Source organism: Wyeomyia smithii, chromosome 3 (assembly GCF_029784165.1).
Source record: "Wyeomyia smithii strain HCP4-BCI-WySm-NY-G18 chromosome 3, ASM2978416v1, whole genome shotgun sequence".
NCBI lineage: Eukaryota > Metazoa > Arthropoda > Insecta > Diptera > Culicidae > Wyeomyia > Wyeomyia smithii.
The window spans coordinates 34,388,536-34,404,595 of record NC_073696.1 but is presented as its reverse complement, the minus strand read 5'-3'; the positions used below and the strand labels follow the sequence as shown (position 1 = coordinate 34,404,595).

At 37.2% G+C, this 16,060-nt stretch overlaps 1 protein-coding gene across 6 annotated transcripts in view; it reads left to right on the top strand.

Annotated features, from left to right (window-relative positions):
* The window catches only part of LOC129731626 (neural-cadherin-like), an 895,915-nt gene that overhangs the window by 817,371 nt on the left and 62,484 nt on the right, over nucleotides 1-16,060 (top strand). For all 6 annotated transcript variants that reach the window (XM_055691759.1, XM_055691760.1, XM_055691757.1 and 3 more), the window contains 2 exons: nucleotides 7,071-7,186; nucleotides 8,352-8,516. In XM_055691759.1, the coding sequence (XP_055547734.1) occupies nucleotides 7,071-7,186; nucleotides 8,352-8,516 (281 nt within the window). The remainder of the gene's footprint in view (nucleotides 1-7,070; nucleotides 7,187-8,351; nucleotides 8,517-16,060) is intronic.

The window sequence follows — 16,060 nt, the reverse complement described above, 5'->3', positions numbered from 1 at the left end:
AACCGATTTCATAATCTTCAGCTCGAAATGTATGCTACAGAATGCTGATGATCACAGCACCACCGGTAGCATCGATTGTTTTGTTGGACGCGTATAAAATTTGCTCTCCGCTGTGCCCTCCAGCAGTTGTGCCAGCAAAATATTCTGCAGCGTACGATGGTAACTGTTGCTGCCGTGTGCAGAATACAGCTAACATGCTCCGCGGTGCATGGAAGTTGACTCGTATGCAGCTCTCGTTTCTCAATGTCGCGAAGCTTTAACACCTGCACCACACTCGCTATTGTGGAACAAACTAAACTGAAGCTGAATTTTCCACACGCAGTATTTTGTATCGAGTTCAGCGTAGATTTTTACCATTAAGGCGTGGCCACGCAGCTTAGACAAAGACAAACAAACCAAAACACTTTGTTGAGTCAAAATATGTAGGCAGTGGAATTTATTTCGTCCATGTTATTGTTATCTGTGCTTGGGAAGCAAGCCAATAACGAGGGAAATGTATGGGAAAGCTTGACCTTGGAACTTTTCACCTTTTTCCACCATTAAGCAGTAAAGCAACAGTGTTGAACATAATATCAAAAAATTGTTACACATTTTATCTATCCACCGACATATAAATGACTAAGATGCATTAAGTTGTTCGCTTGCTATAACCGTTTGAAATCTGACGCAACATTTGCCAATTTCATTTTCATTTTCACAAAGTGTAATCTAGTATAGAAAACAAAAACGTAGTCCTACGTCAAAAAACCGCGTACATTCCGGAATCCGCGTGAAAAACCGCGTAAAATTCGGAATCCGCGTAAAAATAACGCGTAAATTCCGGAATCCGCGTAAAAAAAGTCGCGTAAAAAACGCGTAAAAAGCAACCTAAGTGTACCTCTGTTGACTCTCCTTCTAACAAAAATAAGTCCCTATTATAATGAAACTGGTGTGAGTAACTTATGAAATTTCTCTCCAGGGAATTGTAATAAGGCGATATTGTTAGGATGGACAGAGGCTCGGTATAGTAGAGCAGTAAGCTTGAAACGGAAAGGTACAACTTACACACAAGCACGGATATGAATGATAAGCGTATCACTTACTTTTATTATTATTGGCAGTATCACTGCCAATAATATCAAGTGCGGAGTACAGAAAACACCTGGGCAATATCAAAATGGATCTAATCTCTGGTCGCAGTGATGAGTCCACACAGAAAAAAAAACCCGAAAAGTTAAGCATCACTCAAAATAGGCAGGAATGTCGTGCTTCCGGCTACCTAGAATATTGCGGTCGTCAGCAAACTGTTTTAGAACGTTTAAGGGCTCTATATGGTGAATAGTTCAGTAGAGACACCACCGCTACGTGGCACTAGTGAGCAAAAAATTCGTCGTATTTTGACAATCAATCATCTCGCGATTCCAATCTCCTAAAATTCTGCGGTCTTCAGCAAAGTTGTTCAGAGGATTGAAAACTTCTGGTTGGTTGACGCTTTATTGCACAATTCTGCCGCTAAGTGGGCGCTAGTGTACACGCAACTCTTCGTTGTTTGGCCTTAACTTATCTCATGATTCCAGGTTCCCCAAACTGGAATCTAATAATGTGTATGAAGAGAACTGTTGTTTAACGAAATAAATAAATAAGTAAAAGATTTACTAAGGGGCCATCCACATACCACGTGGACAGATTTTAAACGATTTACGCATCTTTTTTCCGAAACTTTATAACATTGGTCTGTTTTGACCTCACTCCAAAAGCCATTCCAAAGGTACCGATAGCGGAATGTGGCATCAAGGCTATACTTTTGGATTTATACTCCGACCTGATTTCCGCCTATTTTCATATTATCGCATTCTATTAGTTTCATGACGTAACCAGTAATGCTACAAAGGGTTAATATTTTGAGTTTTTTACTTTACGAACTAATTTCATTCTTGTCATATGACTTACATTTTAAGTTTAGTAAAGCGGACAATGTATGCAGTTTGCGAGGATGCGAAAATGAACGGGAATGGGTGTGACTTTTAGGCTTAGAAAATTTTTTTTCCTCGTCCAGCCTGGATTTGTTATCCATCATGTGGTTATGCTGTTATTAACTTTTGAAATCAGACGCAACATTTGCCAGTTTCGTTTCCAATTTTACTGAATGCATTCCAGTATAGTAAACAAAGACGTAGTCCCACGTCAAAAAATAATGCAATACTTATGTTGTTTTCGTTTTTGCGGTGTTGCTACCCCGCGGACTACACTTTGTCCTATTGCTGTTTTTTTTTTTTTTTTTTTTTTTTTTCATTTTCCGGACTATCCCGTACTACCGTTTTTCTGTCCCGGACAGTCCGCGAAAGAAACAGAGTGCAGTTTTGAAGACACCAGCACATTTACACATATATGTTGAAATCGAAAAAAATGTGTCAAAATCGGTTTGCTTTGATAATCGTTCTTCGCGTGTCAAACATCAGGTTGGGCGAGATGGGCCGTGAGCGGCCTCAGCCGACCTGACAGGTCATATCAAAGAAAAAAAAAACATCAGGTTGGATTTTATTTATTTTATTTGGTTATTTTGTCATTTTCAGTAAATTGGCAAATTTTTCGTACAGTAGCACAAACGCGACAAAAAGACAATGGCGATAATGACCACAACAAAAGTGACAGCTACCTCTGGTATGACGCACACCATTGCAACTGCTCGAAAATTGTTTTTTTCTTTCAGCTGCGAAGCGTAGTCCGGGACGGGATAGTCCTGCCGTAAAAACGAATTCGACATTAAAAATGACTCATTAGTGAATAACTTTATGAGCAGCGTTTGTTTGGCTCAGCACGAGTGTGCCTAAAATTAAAAAGGAAATTTAAATACAATTTGAATAGAAATTTTATATATCTATTTGAATAGAAATTGTATATATCCGTGCGTGGAGGGGAACCTAAGTGTTGGTCATCGTCAATATTTTTTCCTTGATGAATAAAGATTAGCCGAAGAAGTTTAAATCTCTGCTGTGAAGCGAAATTTACAACCGTGTTCATTTATGCGTTTTAATGTTTTTAATGAAGTATTAATGAATTAACAAGAAAATGCTGGATTTTCGATGAACACCCGCTATAGCTAGCCACACTCGTGCTATAGCAATCCTTACATACGAACGAATAAGAAATTTAGTTCGATGGTATACGCTTTTATAAGCGACCAATATTTGCCACCATTCGCTTTCTGCTGCTCCAGAAAAAACCGTCCGCTTTGCCGGCCGATGCACGAATGAGAAATTCAATCCGATGGTGTGCATACGACACCGGTACAGTTTTGTAATCAAAATGATGTGGTAAATTGTTCGAATGGTACCTTTTATATCGAGGTTGCGTCAGTTATTTGGAAAGAGAGTTGAGCGTAGAAAAAGAGGGAATGGCGAGAAGAGTAATAAAGCATCAGAAACAGAAAGCGATCTCGAGTAAAACAACAACATACAAAGTCAGATTGATGCCAAAACCTCGATATTCTGAAAAGAAATGACTGATATATCGGTGCTTAAAACCTGACCACTTTTCCCCGGTTGAATTACTAGATATTCAAATTCAGGCGCGTAACTGCGATATAGACGTTAGTCAAACGTCAAAATCGATACTTATTTCCATTGCATTTGGGCCCATTCACATTACACGTAGACAGTTTTTTTTTTGAGGCGGGGGGTGGTCTGTATAATGTCCACGGTCCATACAAAATTTTTCAAATTTGTATGAGCAATTGTCCAAAAAGAGGGAGGTAGGGGTCAAAATCATTAAAAATCCACGTGTAATTTGGATGCTCCCTTGCTGTGAAAAAAACAGCTGTGTTTGTCCATCCAACCATGCATACAAGCTTTTATTCTATATGAACCTCGTTAACGTTTCTTTTGGCTGTTAGCTACTTCCAATGTATGAAGTGGAAGTAATGAAAAGATCTCTTTTGAACTTCTTCCTGTTTGTGCACTACACTTATCTATAGCAGCAGCAGTTTAAACTTCCACTATCACATGTGATTTTGCTGTCACCACTAAGATTTGTTTTATTCACGAGCTCAAGAAGGATTTGTTGTGCACTTCGAAAAGCAGCATTGCTAATCCTCAATTTTATTCTTTTAATTTTTTTTTCAAATAAAAATTTAGTCTAAGTGGGGCGGGGGCGTAGCGTGGTTGGTAACGTCTCCGCCAACCACGCTCGACGCTTGGGTTCGAATCCCAACGCCGACATAGGTTTCGATGGTTGTGGGGTGGCTTGATTCACTCACAACCAACCCAACTGATCTAAATTCAATCCTAGCCGACATGGCGAGATTTTCTGAGGCGAAAAATCTCTGGGATCACGCCTTCCGTCGCATGAGGAAGTAGAGCCGTTGGCGCCGGTCCGTTAATTAACGGGTCGTGAGTTGGGGTCCTGGGTGGAGTCGCCTCCCTGGGCGTCGGTGATTGGCACAACAACAGTGGCGGAACTAGACCGACGGAAAATAGCGAGATTAAAAAAAAAATAGTCTTATTTATAAACTACACAACTGCATTACTGCCATCTACGCCTCTCGTTCTATACTGAGAAAGAGCCCTAGTAACAGTATTGGTTTTATCATAGATTTATAACTCCTAATGCAGCCAAAATAGCGCTATAAAACTTCAATAAACCCAGTTTTGTTACTTGGGAGATCTTATGCACACTCCAATTACATATCTTATTATTTGGTAAACCAGCAGCCTACCGGAAACAAGTTAGAGGAAGTGAGATTGTTAGTTGAGTTTTGTTCGATTAGGTACATTTCTGCCTAACTTTCTGCTAGTTAAATTTAAAAAATATCAATTATTACTTTACAATTTTGGTAAATGTTTCACGACTCTGGCATTCGAAATCCGTCTAGTTTTATGAAGGTTCTATAGTTAAGGCGGCTTCTCCTTCAATAGCATGTTTACTGGATTATAATATTGAAACATTAGGAAGCTACTGTGTAGAAATATTGAACAAATTTTAACGTTTTTATATCTTGTTAAATTGTGTAAAATTTATCGTGTAAAGTTGTGTAAATCTCTACCGAAATGGTTTGTAATTCAACGACTTTGTTATTAAACTCTGATTCAACTTTTAAAGCTCAAAAAATGTTTACAATTTCGTAAAATCAATAAAAATCAATCCACGTTCAAAAAATGGCATTTTTCAACATAATTTCTATTTATTTCAAGTGCATAATGACTACAATTTCCAAAGAGCGTGTTGTAAGCACCACAAAATTCACATCATTTAACGAAACATATACTATCCAAGAGGTCAAGAGTGTTTGGAGATTTATAATATATACGAGTGCGCGGTGACATCAATGTTTAAGCATTTTTCATAGGTATCACAACGTGAACCACATGACATTAGCAATAGGAAATAGATTTTCCGCAATACTCGACCACAACAAAGCCAGACAGTGAACACGTAAATCGTTCTTTCTAATCACTGTTTCTAAACCGCTAGAAGTATTCAATCTATACTATTCCATAATAAATTATTCAAAACTCATACCCGTGCATTACAGCCACAGCCGCAGCCATGGGCTTGAAAAATCTATGAACATTTTCGGTTTATCAAATGGAATAAATGCTATCGTGTTTTGGCAAATGCACGCCGGTACCTGTGAATGCATTTTGGATGCACGTCATGATTGGAAATTTAGATTCAATTTACACCAAGCCAGTTTTGTGGATTTCAGTAACACCCCACCATGGGTGTAGCGAGTTAGATTTTAACATTCTTGTTCGTCCAAGGCTCTATTTACTAGATTTTAAACTGAAATTATCAGGCCTATGGAAAGACGCCATCTTTCTATGACGGAAAAATAACAAGCAACATTATGGAGCCACGGTGGGTTCGAATTGGAAATGGAGCTAATGCAAAAGGCCTGAAAATAATTTACTTAAAAAACAAGTAGAAAAGAATGAACCCCTCTTCATATTTGCACATTAACACTACCCTGCAGTGCAATACTATTAAAAATTTATTTGCAACGCAATAACAACGCATATAAATTCAAAATTAGCTACCTGCATCTCATCGACTTGTTCCATCCTGACCGTTTTATCCTACTGTAGCCAATGAATTCAAATAGCCATTGTTTAATAAATGCGATGAGACATTTAAAATTTTTACTTTATAGTTTACAGCTACACTCAGTGTTAAGCAGCTATTGAGAGAGGTTTCAATTGATTAAAGCTTTCAATATAATTACTTCTCTCATATCATTAATCAGTATGATAGCAAGTGCAACCATCGTCATTAAAGTCTATCGAAAGTTCTATCATTATGCGGTGTGGGTGAAATCTATTGAGTGCCACCGAAACTGTCGTCGCATAATGAATGAACTTTATTCGCACTAACCGCCACAAAAATTACAACGAAATTAAAGTGGCGATACGCAAATTTGTACATAATACACTACATCAGCCAACGGTTACGTAATTAATGTAACCGCACTTATCGCAAACGTGAACTCATTTACCGTCTGACGTTGGCCCGTACATTTAATTATAACCTTTAAAAGGGGCACACCGGCAGACCGGACACATTATCGGTGCGCCCGTCGCCTAAAACGACTGTCCTGACTTCGGATTCGTGTGTGTGTGTGTGAGTGTGTGGTTATAACTCAACCGCAAAACACTCTCATCGTCTACCAGTTTTCCCATATTTCACCACAACCACCGCTAATAAAAGTCACCCGGCGAATTGTGGCCACACATCATTTCCATCTCGACTCATAAGCCAAACAAAGAAATAATGACCGGGTTCGCTCCGTGGTCTGACTCCTGCGGTTTTCCGCTGCTGGGAAAAACTCTAATTACGACAGTCGCAATCAGATTGTCATTCATAAGCATCAAAGGTTACGTCGTTCATTAATTAGGCGTCATAAATCCATGAAAGACCGGAAGCTGCCGAAAATTAGCCTTGTTAATTAGGTAAGCTTTACGGTCATTAGAGACATTAGTCGATGAGGGCATTCTACCGATAAAATCATTACAAATGAAAATTTATCCAGTCCAACAATCATCCGTAGTTTTTGTCGTTTAATACTAACTGGGTTTATCTTTTTGCTCTATTTTTAGCGCCTGGTATTCGATACAAGATCACAAGCGGTAACATAGGTGGAGTTTTTACGATTCACAATACGACCGGGGCTCTGTACGTAGCGAAAGCACTAGATTATGAGAAACTTAAGAAGGTATGTAAAAAAATTATTTTCAAATAAAAGCCGTATGATTAAAATAAAATTTTAATGTTTATTTTAATGTTTTTCAAATGCAAATAGTAGTATGAGCTCATAGCAGTCCAAAAGCGGTTGTGGAAGAAGCAATCTTATGCTGTATATATTTCTTTGGATAGGAAACCAGAACTACATGGTTTCCTATTGTAGCTTCAAAGTATCCTGGCGCCACTTCTATATTTTAGTTCCATTTACACAGCACACCGCATCAAACAGCAGCGGAAAGCTACGCGTTGACCGTGAAAACGGCTTAAGGCGGATTCTGCACTCGCTCTGATGGCTATGCAAATAATTCAACTCGTGATGGTACTCACAAACACACACACGTGAAATAGAAGAAAAAACTTACTTACAGATGGTACGCGCACTAAACCATACTTGGCACTAGTCGAAAGTACGGCTTGAGTCAAGAGAGCGTTCTCCAGCTTCAGGCTATTCAACGTCACAAACGACATGCTGAACTCAGCTTGGGCTAAAATTTAAAAGCACTTACAAAATACTACTCTATCTATTATGATATTTTATTAGTTCATCTCACCGTTGGCGTTCCAAGCAACAGTCTTTCTCAATACAAACCGGTTTTAACCAACCACTGAAAAGATAACCTTATTTCATACTTTGACCAAACAGCCCACCTCGGATGTCCGTGTACGAGTTGCAAGTATACTCCACCTATGGCACTCCAATGCCATTGATTCGATAGCAACAGTACACATATAAAGCAAACTTATTGAAAATCAATTTTTCGTTGCTCGTTGACAAATTTTCCATTCTAAGGGCGCTGTTCAAAGTTTCCAATTTCCAACAACCGGCGGATGAGCAAATGGATGTTTGCTGCTTGCTACGGACCAGTAACCACCATCCAACTCTATCCACCTCTCCCGATTGCTTATCTTGTCGTCATTCGACATTCCGCTTAACTGTAAACAACCTTTCCCGGCGACGGGCGACGGCTCAACCTCAAAGACGAAAAGCACCCGCCGGCTATGGATCCAATTTTACCACAGCCATTCCCTCCCACGTTACGGCCCACCAGTGCTACGACAGTTCATGTTTTATATTCTCTCGTTTCTTTTTATAAAACGACGCAACTTTGTGGCTGCAACTTACTGCGGTACTACAGTACGAGCTCCGGTTGACGGCGTCTGACAGTTTCAAGGAAAACTACACGACGGTGCTGATCAACGTTAGGGACGTCAACGACAATCCACCTGTATTTGAGAAATCATCATATCGCACACAAATCACCGAAGAAGATGACCGAGGCCTGCCGAAGCGGGTGCTGCGGGTGAGTACTCACTTGGACCTAGTTTCACGCTGGTCAGCTCGGGGTTTTCCACACCCACTAGGTGGCATTTCCTGGAATGTTTATAGCGATACCTCCATTTTAGCCCATTACCATTTGTCAGAACCGTCAGGGTCCGGACAAGTATTCCCGGGGGCTTCACACGTGTGTGGAAGGATCAACAGGGATAAGTGCTTGCGTGTAAATGAGTTTGTGTGCGAGTATGTGTGTGCCGGCAGTGATGGATGGATGGCGTATAAAATGTTGCACATACCCGCGAAGAATACTGATGAGACATAGATGTGCGTTTCAGGCGAGGTAAGAGTAGCAAATCAAAACTTTACTCAAGACTCTTCTGGTACCACTTCCGCGGGTTCCCAACGCAAACGACGGCCATGATGCAGTTCATGTGGATAAAATACGTACCGACTTTTTGTCCCTTTAACACCCGATTCACTTCGGGTGAAAAAGTAACAAAAAAATTAATTCATCGTAGAATCGGAAACTTTGAAAGTCTTAGCCAGCGAAGGGATAACTGCTAGACGATACGTGTGGGATTATAGAGGGATCATTAGCAATCTTCGAAGGTTTCTTCTCCTTCTCACTGAGAAGGAAAATTTATTACCTCTTCACAAGAATAACGGTGTTGGTGATAAAAGTACCAGGGATATTGGCAATCCCAATGCAGATAGAAACTTTATTATTGTACGTTGAATACATATCTAAAGCTTACCTTTTGCACTCTCAACGGTAATTGATACAGAAGTTTAAAAAAGCTATGTTTACATAAAGGCGCCATACTTTCCGCATAATTCTATTAGTCCCCTCCCCTTGAGCAATGCTTACATGCAACAAACACTTAACAATCATAAATATTAAACTTTCCTCTAAAATGAATAAAGTTACAGTGCCCCCGGGAAGCGAAATAAAATTTCTCACTTCCGGCAAACTTGCATCTTAAGTTCACTAGGACTTCCTGTGGTGAAAATGGGGCACCATTGCTTGGTAATTAAGTTCAAGAGAGAGAGAGAGTGAGAGAAAAAAAAGCTGCACGCTCAGGCACAGCATGACAATCGGATACACTGAGGATTCATTCTTCGGCGATAATTGACCCCGAAGTTATGTTGTCATTTTTGGTGTTACGTTCCTGAATAAAATCATTTCAAATTCCTTCTTTGCCAAACTGCTTGACGGATATTTAAATTGGATAATCACTCTGCGAAGAAAGCACACTAACGCACAAGCACGGATTTGTCAGCTGGAAGTTTCATCTTTTTAGAGGGATTTAAATATTTTCGTGGGATTGAAATGAGCAATTTGGGTACTGGTAAGCACTGGCTTTTCACAGTTGAAAGTTTCAGTTATTGTCATCATTAAAATCTTCCAAACAATCATAAAAATTATTAGGTGTCAACCATCACAGTTTTTGAAGTGAGAAAATTTCAGTTATGAAGACATTCTCTTTGTTAGCATTTTCTGTTCTCTAAACACTTTTTTCTCGTTGTACAGATAAAGATCGTTTCATTTTTTTAACTTTTCTTGGATAAGTATTTTTTCAATATTCTGAGTGCAATCAAGAAAATGATGCGTGAATCTTAACTCAGTTTAAGTTCACTCCCTTTTTTCCAGCACAGCCCAAACTAATATACACGAACGATTTGACTTTGTACTTTGTTATTATTGTTGTTGTATAACTTTCAGTATAACTTTCAGTAGTTACGTATAAAAGTTGGCATGCAGAAATTTACTGGAAACTGCATTGACCTGTGATTTCAAATATCTCGCAGCCTCTCATGTCAGAATTTAGATCACCTTCCACTAGAGTGATATAGTGCTTAATACAGTCAAAAAAGCGATATAATACTTTGATATAATCAGTTTAGTTACTTGGGATTGCTCTGATGCTGGAGATGAAAAAAAAACTGAAAATGATGCTGGGATACCAACAGAACGAGAATCATCTCATGTTATATGTAAATTGTAATCTGCAATGTCGAGAAAATAAATAATATTGTGTTACTATTGCCAATTCTGTGACAATTTGTTCGTTAATCGTATTGTAAAGCAGCATTATTTCCTATCATTTTGAGATTTTTTTCAGCTCCAGCATCAGAGCAATCCCAAGTAACTAAACTGATTATATCAAAGTATTATAGCGCTTTTTTGACTGTATTAAGCACTAAGAAACTTTTATAAAACCAATATTGTTACTCGGGATATTGTTGACACTGCAGAAGACGAATTCGGCATTTACAAAAAATAATTTTGATGACGTTTTTGCAGCTTTGCAAACAGTGTGTTTCGGATTTTTTTTTTTGAATCTCCTTGTTCAGCTTATTTTGCTCTTTAAAAAGGAAACTATAACTGTCTTAGGATTAGGAAGAAGAGTAGAAATGAAGCTAATATTTTTGTTTGCTACCTACCTACCAGGTTTCAGAGAGTCATTTGGAAAAGGCGGGGCTTCGTAGACGGCATAATGAGAGAGATAAAACGAAACATTTGTTTGCCGTTTCAGTAGCTGTAGTTTCAATTTGAGTATAATTTGGGATTGTTTATTTTTATGGAGTCGTCAACAATCCAGGTGAACTACTTAGGATAGGAAGGGTTTTAGAGAGGGAGGTTGTAGCGATAGAAGGTCTACGGGCGGAAGGAGATAATATCCACGTGGACACGATATTTTTTCAAAACAAAAATAAACTGGGAATTCTGCAAACACAAAAATACAACAGATTAATATAAAAATGAATAACAAAAATTCTACAGACTTTTTGGTTTAAGAGTTACTGTCAGCTATAATTTAGATAAATTTGGAATCATTTTATTCGTGACCTCTCCGTTTTTTTATTTTTTTTTTTTTTTTTTTTGAAAGCTTCTTTAGACATTTTGAGAACCTCTCAATATTTATATTTCTTATTTTCTTTTGTTTTTCTCTCGTTAGTACTTTTGAATAATTTTAAATCATTTACCATTCACTTTGTTGTAACTCTTTAAGGCACTTTCATTTAGCTGAGTTGTGAGTAAATTGTTGGTCTGCCTTTTTAGGCTGAGTTTTATTTATTTTCTTTTCGGTTTCCTTCTATCGTTAGAATTATTTGATGAATTTGAACCAAATATAAGATCATTTACTTTTTTTCTGTATTTCAGAAGCGTTCTCAGCTATTTCGTTAATTCGCAGTACCTGGTTTGAATCCGTTTTTCATAGATTTTTTCCATATATTTAAAAACGAATTTTTGTTTTCGTCTGTTTCTTCTGTAGAATCATTTTACAGCTCTTTTTGTCTAAGTTTTGATCATATTTGATATTGACTTTTCTGTTCAATCAAAATATATAAAACCATTATTCCCTTTGATTTGTTGTTGTTGTTTTATCTAGCCTTCGGAAACGTTTCGCAAGCATTTTGAGCGGAATTTGGAATTCTATCTTTTTCGTTATTTCAAGCCCTTCGAGGTATGTTAGAATGTTTTAAGCTATATCTACAATAGATTTTTAGTATTCTATAGGTTCTGTTTTCCTGATTTAATTACTTATTACTCTTTTAAGTTGTTAGATGCTGATTCGATTTTTTTTTATTTTTTCGGTTTTTATTTTTGTTTTTTGCTTTATTATTTTTTTTTTGCTGCTTCGAAGCGTTTTTTTAATGTTGGACTAACTTCTGTTGTGGCCTTTTAAAGTGTTTTTTTGCCTTCGTAAGCTTCTCAAGTACTTCCAGATATTTAAGGGTGCATTTTTGCTCCTGAGCTTTTAAGCTTTTAGCATCGCTTCAGTTAAATTAAAATTGTTCTGTTCTTCGAACGCTTCAGAGCCTGACAAAGTCATTTTCAATTGACAATTATCAGGGTATAGTGACGCTTTGACTCGTCGCTTTCAATTGAAAAGCTTTTGTATCATGTTTAAGCACTTCGTGAGTCACATGACACCCAGTCGAAAGCTCTTGCTGTGATTCTGACAACTGAAGGGCTTGAAATTGATACAAACGCTTTGCAATTGAAAGCGGAGACACACACATGACGATTCTCAATTGAAAATAGCAATGAGCGCTGACGGAGACAGAAGGCTTCCATACAGTACTTCACGCATGTATATGGAGGAAATATTGATCGGAACTTGCGTAAGAAAATGGTAGAAAACTACTATCAAACGACGCGATGCGGTGCTAATTTCAATTGAGTCGCTGAAGGAAAGGAAAGAGTCTCTCTCTCCGTCGATTGAAATAGTCATTAGTTTCATTTGAAACGATCCTATGAACAACAGACAGGAAAGAGAGAAAGAAGTGATTCGTTGACAGAAGCCGAAAGGAATCAAATGAAAATGAAACTGTTCGAATCGAAATGACAGCGCGAGTATATCAGTTTCATTGTTTTGTTTCGAAAGTGTAAAGCCCTGCTTCTGGTATTTTCAGCAAAACTCAAAATCATGCAGTTAAATTTTTCGTAAATGCTTCAGACTAGTTCCAGCTGAATTGCGGAGTTATTCTGGTTTCTTAAGTAAAAGAAATGCGTTATATGTATGGAAATTTTGTTAATGACATGAATGGCTTTCATTTGTCAATCATATGTAAATTTTATTGTTATTTTATTATTTTCGTTTCTGGTCTCAACTGTCTTTCAAAAGTAATTTTCGTTTTTTAGGCTCATTTAGGATATATTTTTAAAAGTAGCTTTCGATCGTTTCCAACCTGTTTTCCAATTTTTTTAATAAAAAAATTCTGCAACGTTCGAAATCATGTTTGTTTTTATCCTCTGTCAACTTTAGAACCTATTATAGTCATATCTCGATATGGGGCGACTTTATTTTTATTTTCGTTACGTTATATCGGGTTACGTTATAACGAAGCACGAAAAAAAATTTTTTTTCATTGATGCAAAATTCTCAAAAGCACTGAAAGGTGCGCAAAAACCTATTTTCCTCCACCTTGCAGTATATATAAACCTGTTTTATGGCCCTTTAAGACAATTTTCGTAGACTAACGAAACCAGTCACAAAACATTGAATATAAAAAATGTCTATTTTACCCCATTTTACAGTACTTATTGGTTTCAAAACTTACTAAAAACATTTGTTTGCAACATTATACACCCCCAAAAAACTTGTTATACTTTAATTTTAAGATATTTTAAAAAGTTACGTTATATCGAGTTACGTTACATCGAGGTTACCTTATATAGAGGTTGACTTATATCGAGGTATGACTGTACAACAAAATTTGGAATCAATTTCTGCTTGATCCTTTTCAGATCTTTTGGTGTGTTTGTCAGCCCTTTTAGGCAGGATTTTGGGGGAATTTTTTCGATTATTGCTTTTCTGGTTTAGGTGCTTTTGGACCGAATCTGAATTTATTATTATTATTTTTGGTTTCATTTTCCTGCCTAATCAGTGATTAGTTATCACTAAATGAGGCACAAAACTAAGCGTGTTTAAATTTTTTGCTGTAGGAGGAGGGGGTGGTTTTGTCAATTTGCACCGGTTGTCCACGGAGGGTACTGAAGAATTTTTGTCCACGTGAAATGTGGATGGCCCATTTTTTGACATTATAAATGTACTTTTTTGCTATAATAAGCTCATTTCGAAATCAATGATTTTTGGCATTTTTCGTTTGGCTATTCGCTTTGGCTATTCGTAGCTCAATTTTATTTTTCTTTATTATATCTATCCTTGTTATGCATTTTTAGCTCTTTAGAAAAAATATTCTATCATTTCGAATTCAATTCTTTCTCTTCTTTATTTTTTCATTATCTTTCACTGGTTTTTAGAAAAAAAACTTCATTATTTTGAGATCATTTTTTTTGGGTCTTTTCGGGTCTTTCTATCGATTTTTTTTATTTTAATTTAGAAATATATTTTTGCCATTCTTGGTTTTAACAATTTTTTTTTCGTTATTTGGAATGATTTTCTCATTTGTTAAAATAATTTCATTTAATCAATTCAATGTTTTTTTTTATTTTTCTGAGCTTTTCAGAGCTAAATTTGGGGTTATGCTCTTTTTGGCATTCGCTATTCAGATTGCAATTTGGGATAATTTCTGTTTGAAGCCTGCATCTATGGTCTTTGGAATAGGGTTTGCAATCCCGGGAACGATTTCAGAAATATTGATTCCCGGGATCCCGGGATTCTCGAGTTCCGCGAAAAATTTTGTTAGATTCAAAGTAGTTTCTTATGCAATAAGTAAATAAAATTTAATACGTCAAACTGGTGCGACCTGAAATAAATCATTCAATAAAACTTAAAATCAGTATAGTATTTAAACGTAAACATCATCTTTGCATGTTAATTAATATGCATTCAAATGCTCTAAAACTTACTTATTTTGAGTCGTATTGAACTGATTATTTAGCATTCTATCGTTTCCTTCCGGTTTGTCTCGGTCACAGGAAACCACCGAACGACGAAATAACGAAATAACGTAGTTAATTCACCGAAATTCTTCCTCACGATCTTACGTTCCAATCAATAATGATATAAACTCCAAAAGGGTTTGAAATGTTATGAAATAAAACACAATGGCATAGCAAATATATTAAAATGAAAAAAAAAAAACGAATAGGTTTGCTACCGCTCAAGAAGACAGTAAATATTTACTGTACTATAAGAAATATTTTGCCCAAAAAGTCCGTACCGAATACAGCAAATATTTTCCGTGTCCAATGCCTGCCTAACACTCAGTTTTCTCTTCAACAAACTGAAAGAATTGGACACCAATTTTCAATTAGGTGTAGCAAAAGTTGTAATCGGTGATTTGAAAGTATTCTAGAAATCGAACATCAGCGGGGATTCAGCAGACTTGAGCAAATTTTTTAGAAGGAAATAACATTTTTTAGCTTAACGAAAAATTGTCAGCGGATCTGAACCGATTGTTTGACAACATGAAGACCCCACTTCTGCAAATATATGCTACAAAAATCGATCACGAATTTTTGATGTTTACTTGAATATGTTTTGTAGTTCATTTGTTTTTTTTTGTGACATAGAATACGTCTTACGGCAACATATACAGGGACCCAATTTCGAGACAGGGATCCAATTTCAAAACCGAAAACATCGGGAGCGTCACGAAAATTGTCCAATTTCAAACGTTTTAAACTCAGTCAGTTTTTAACCGATCTCTGTCATTTTTGCAGCAATCGATTGGAAAATTATTTAAGCACCCGTGCAAATGCAGAAAATTGTTATCTGATTGTTCGAACTATTGTATTATTGAAAATTGTTGAACATTGTCGAAAGGCAAATATCGACTTTTGATTGGTCGATTCCTGCCTTTCCCTAAAAAGGACGACAGAATGGAGTACCTAGTTAGCCGGGAATGCACTCTTTGTGCTATATAAGAGACTGTTTCTCTTCAAGCAAATCACTTCACTAGCAGCAGGCAGCAACAGCGGACATCAACACCGATGGCAGTAGGCGAAGTGGATCAGCAGCGGGCAGCAGCGGCGGTGGTAGTGGTTAGCTGCAGTTCCTACCTCTTTCAGTTCGGCTTCCCTTCGATGTGAGTTGGACCCCACCAGCGGTAATCCAATTCAGATATCGTTAGGTGAATACAACCCGAAACTGA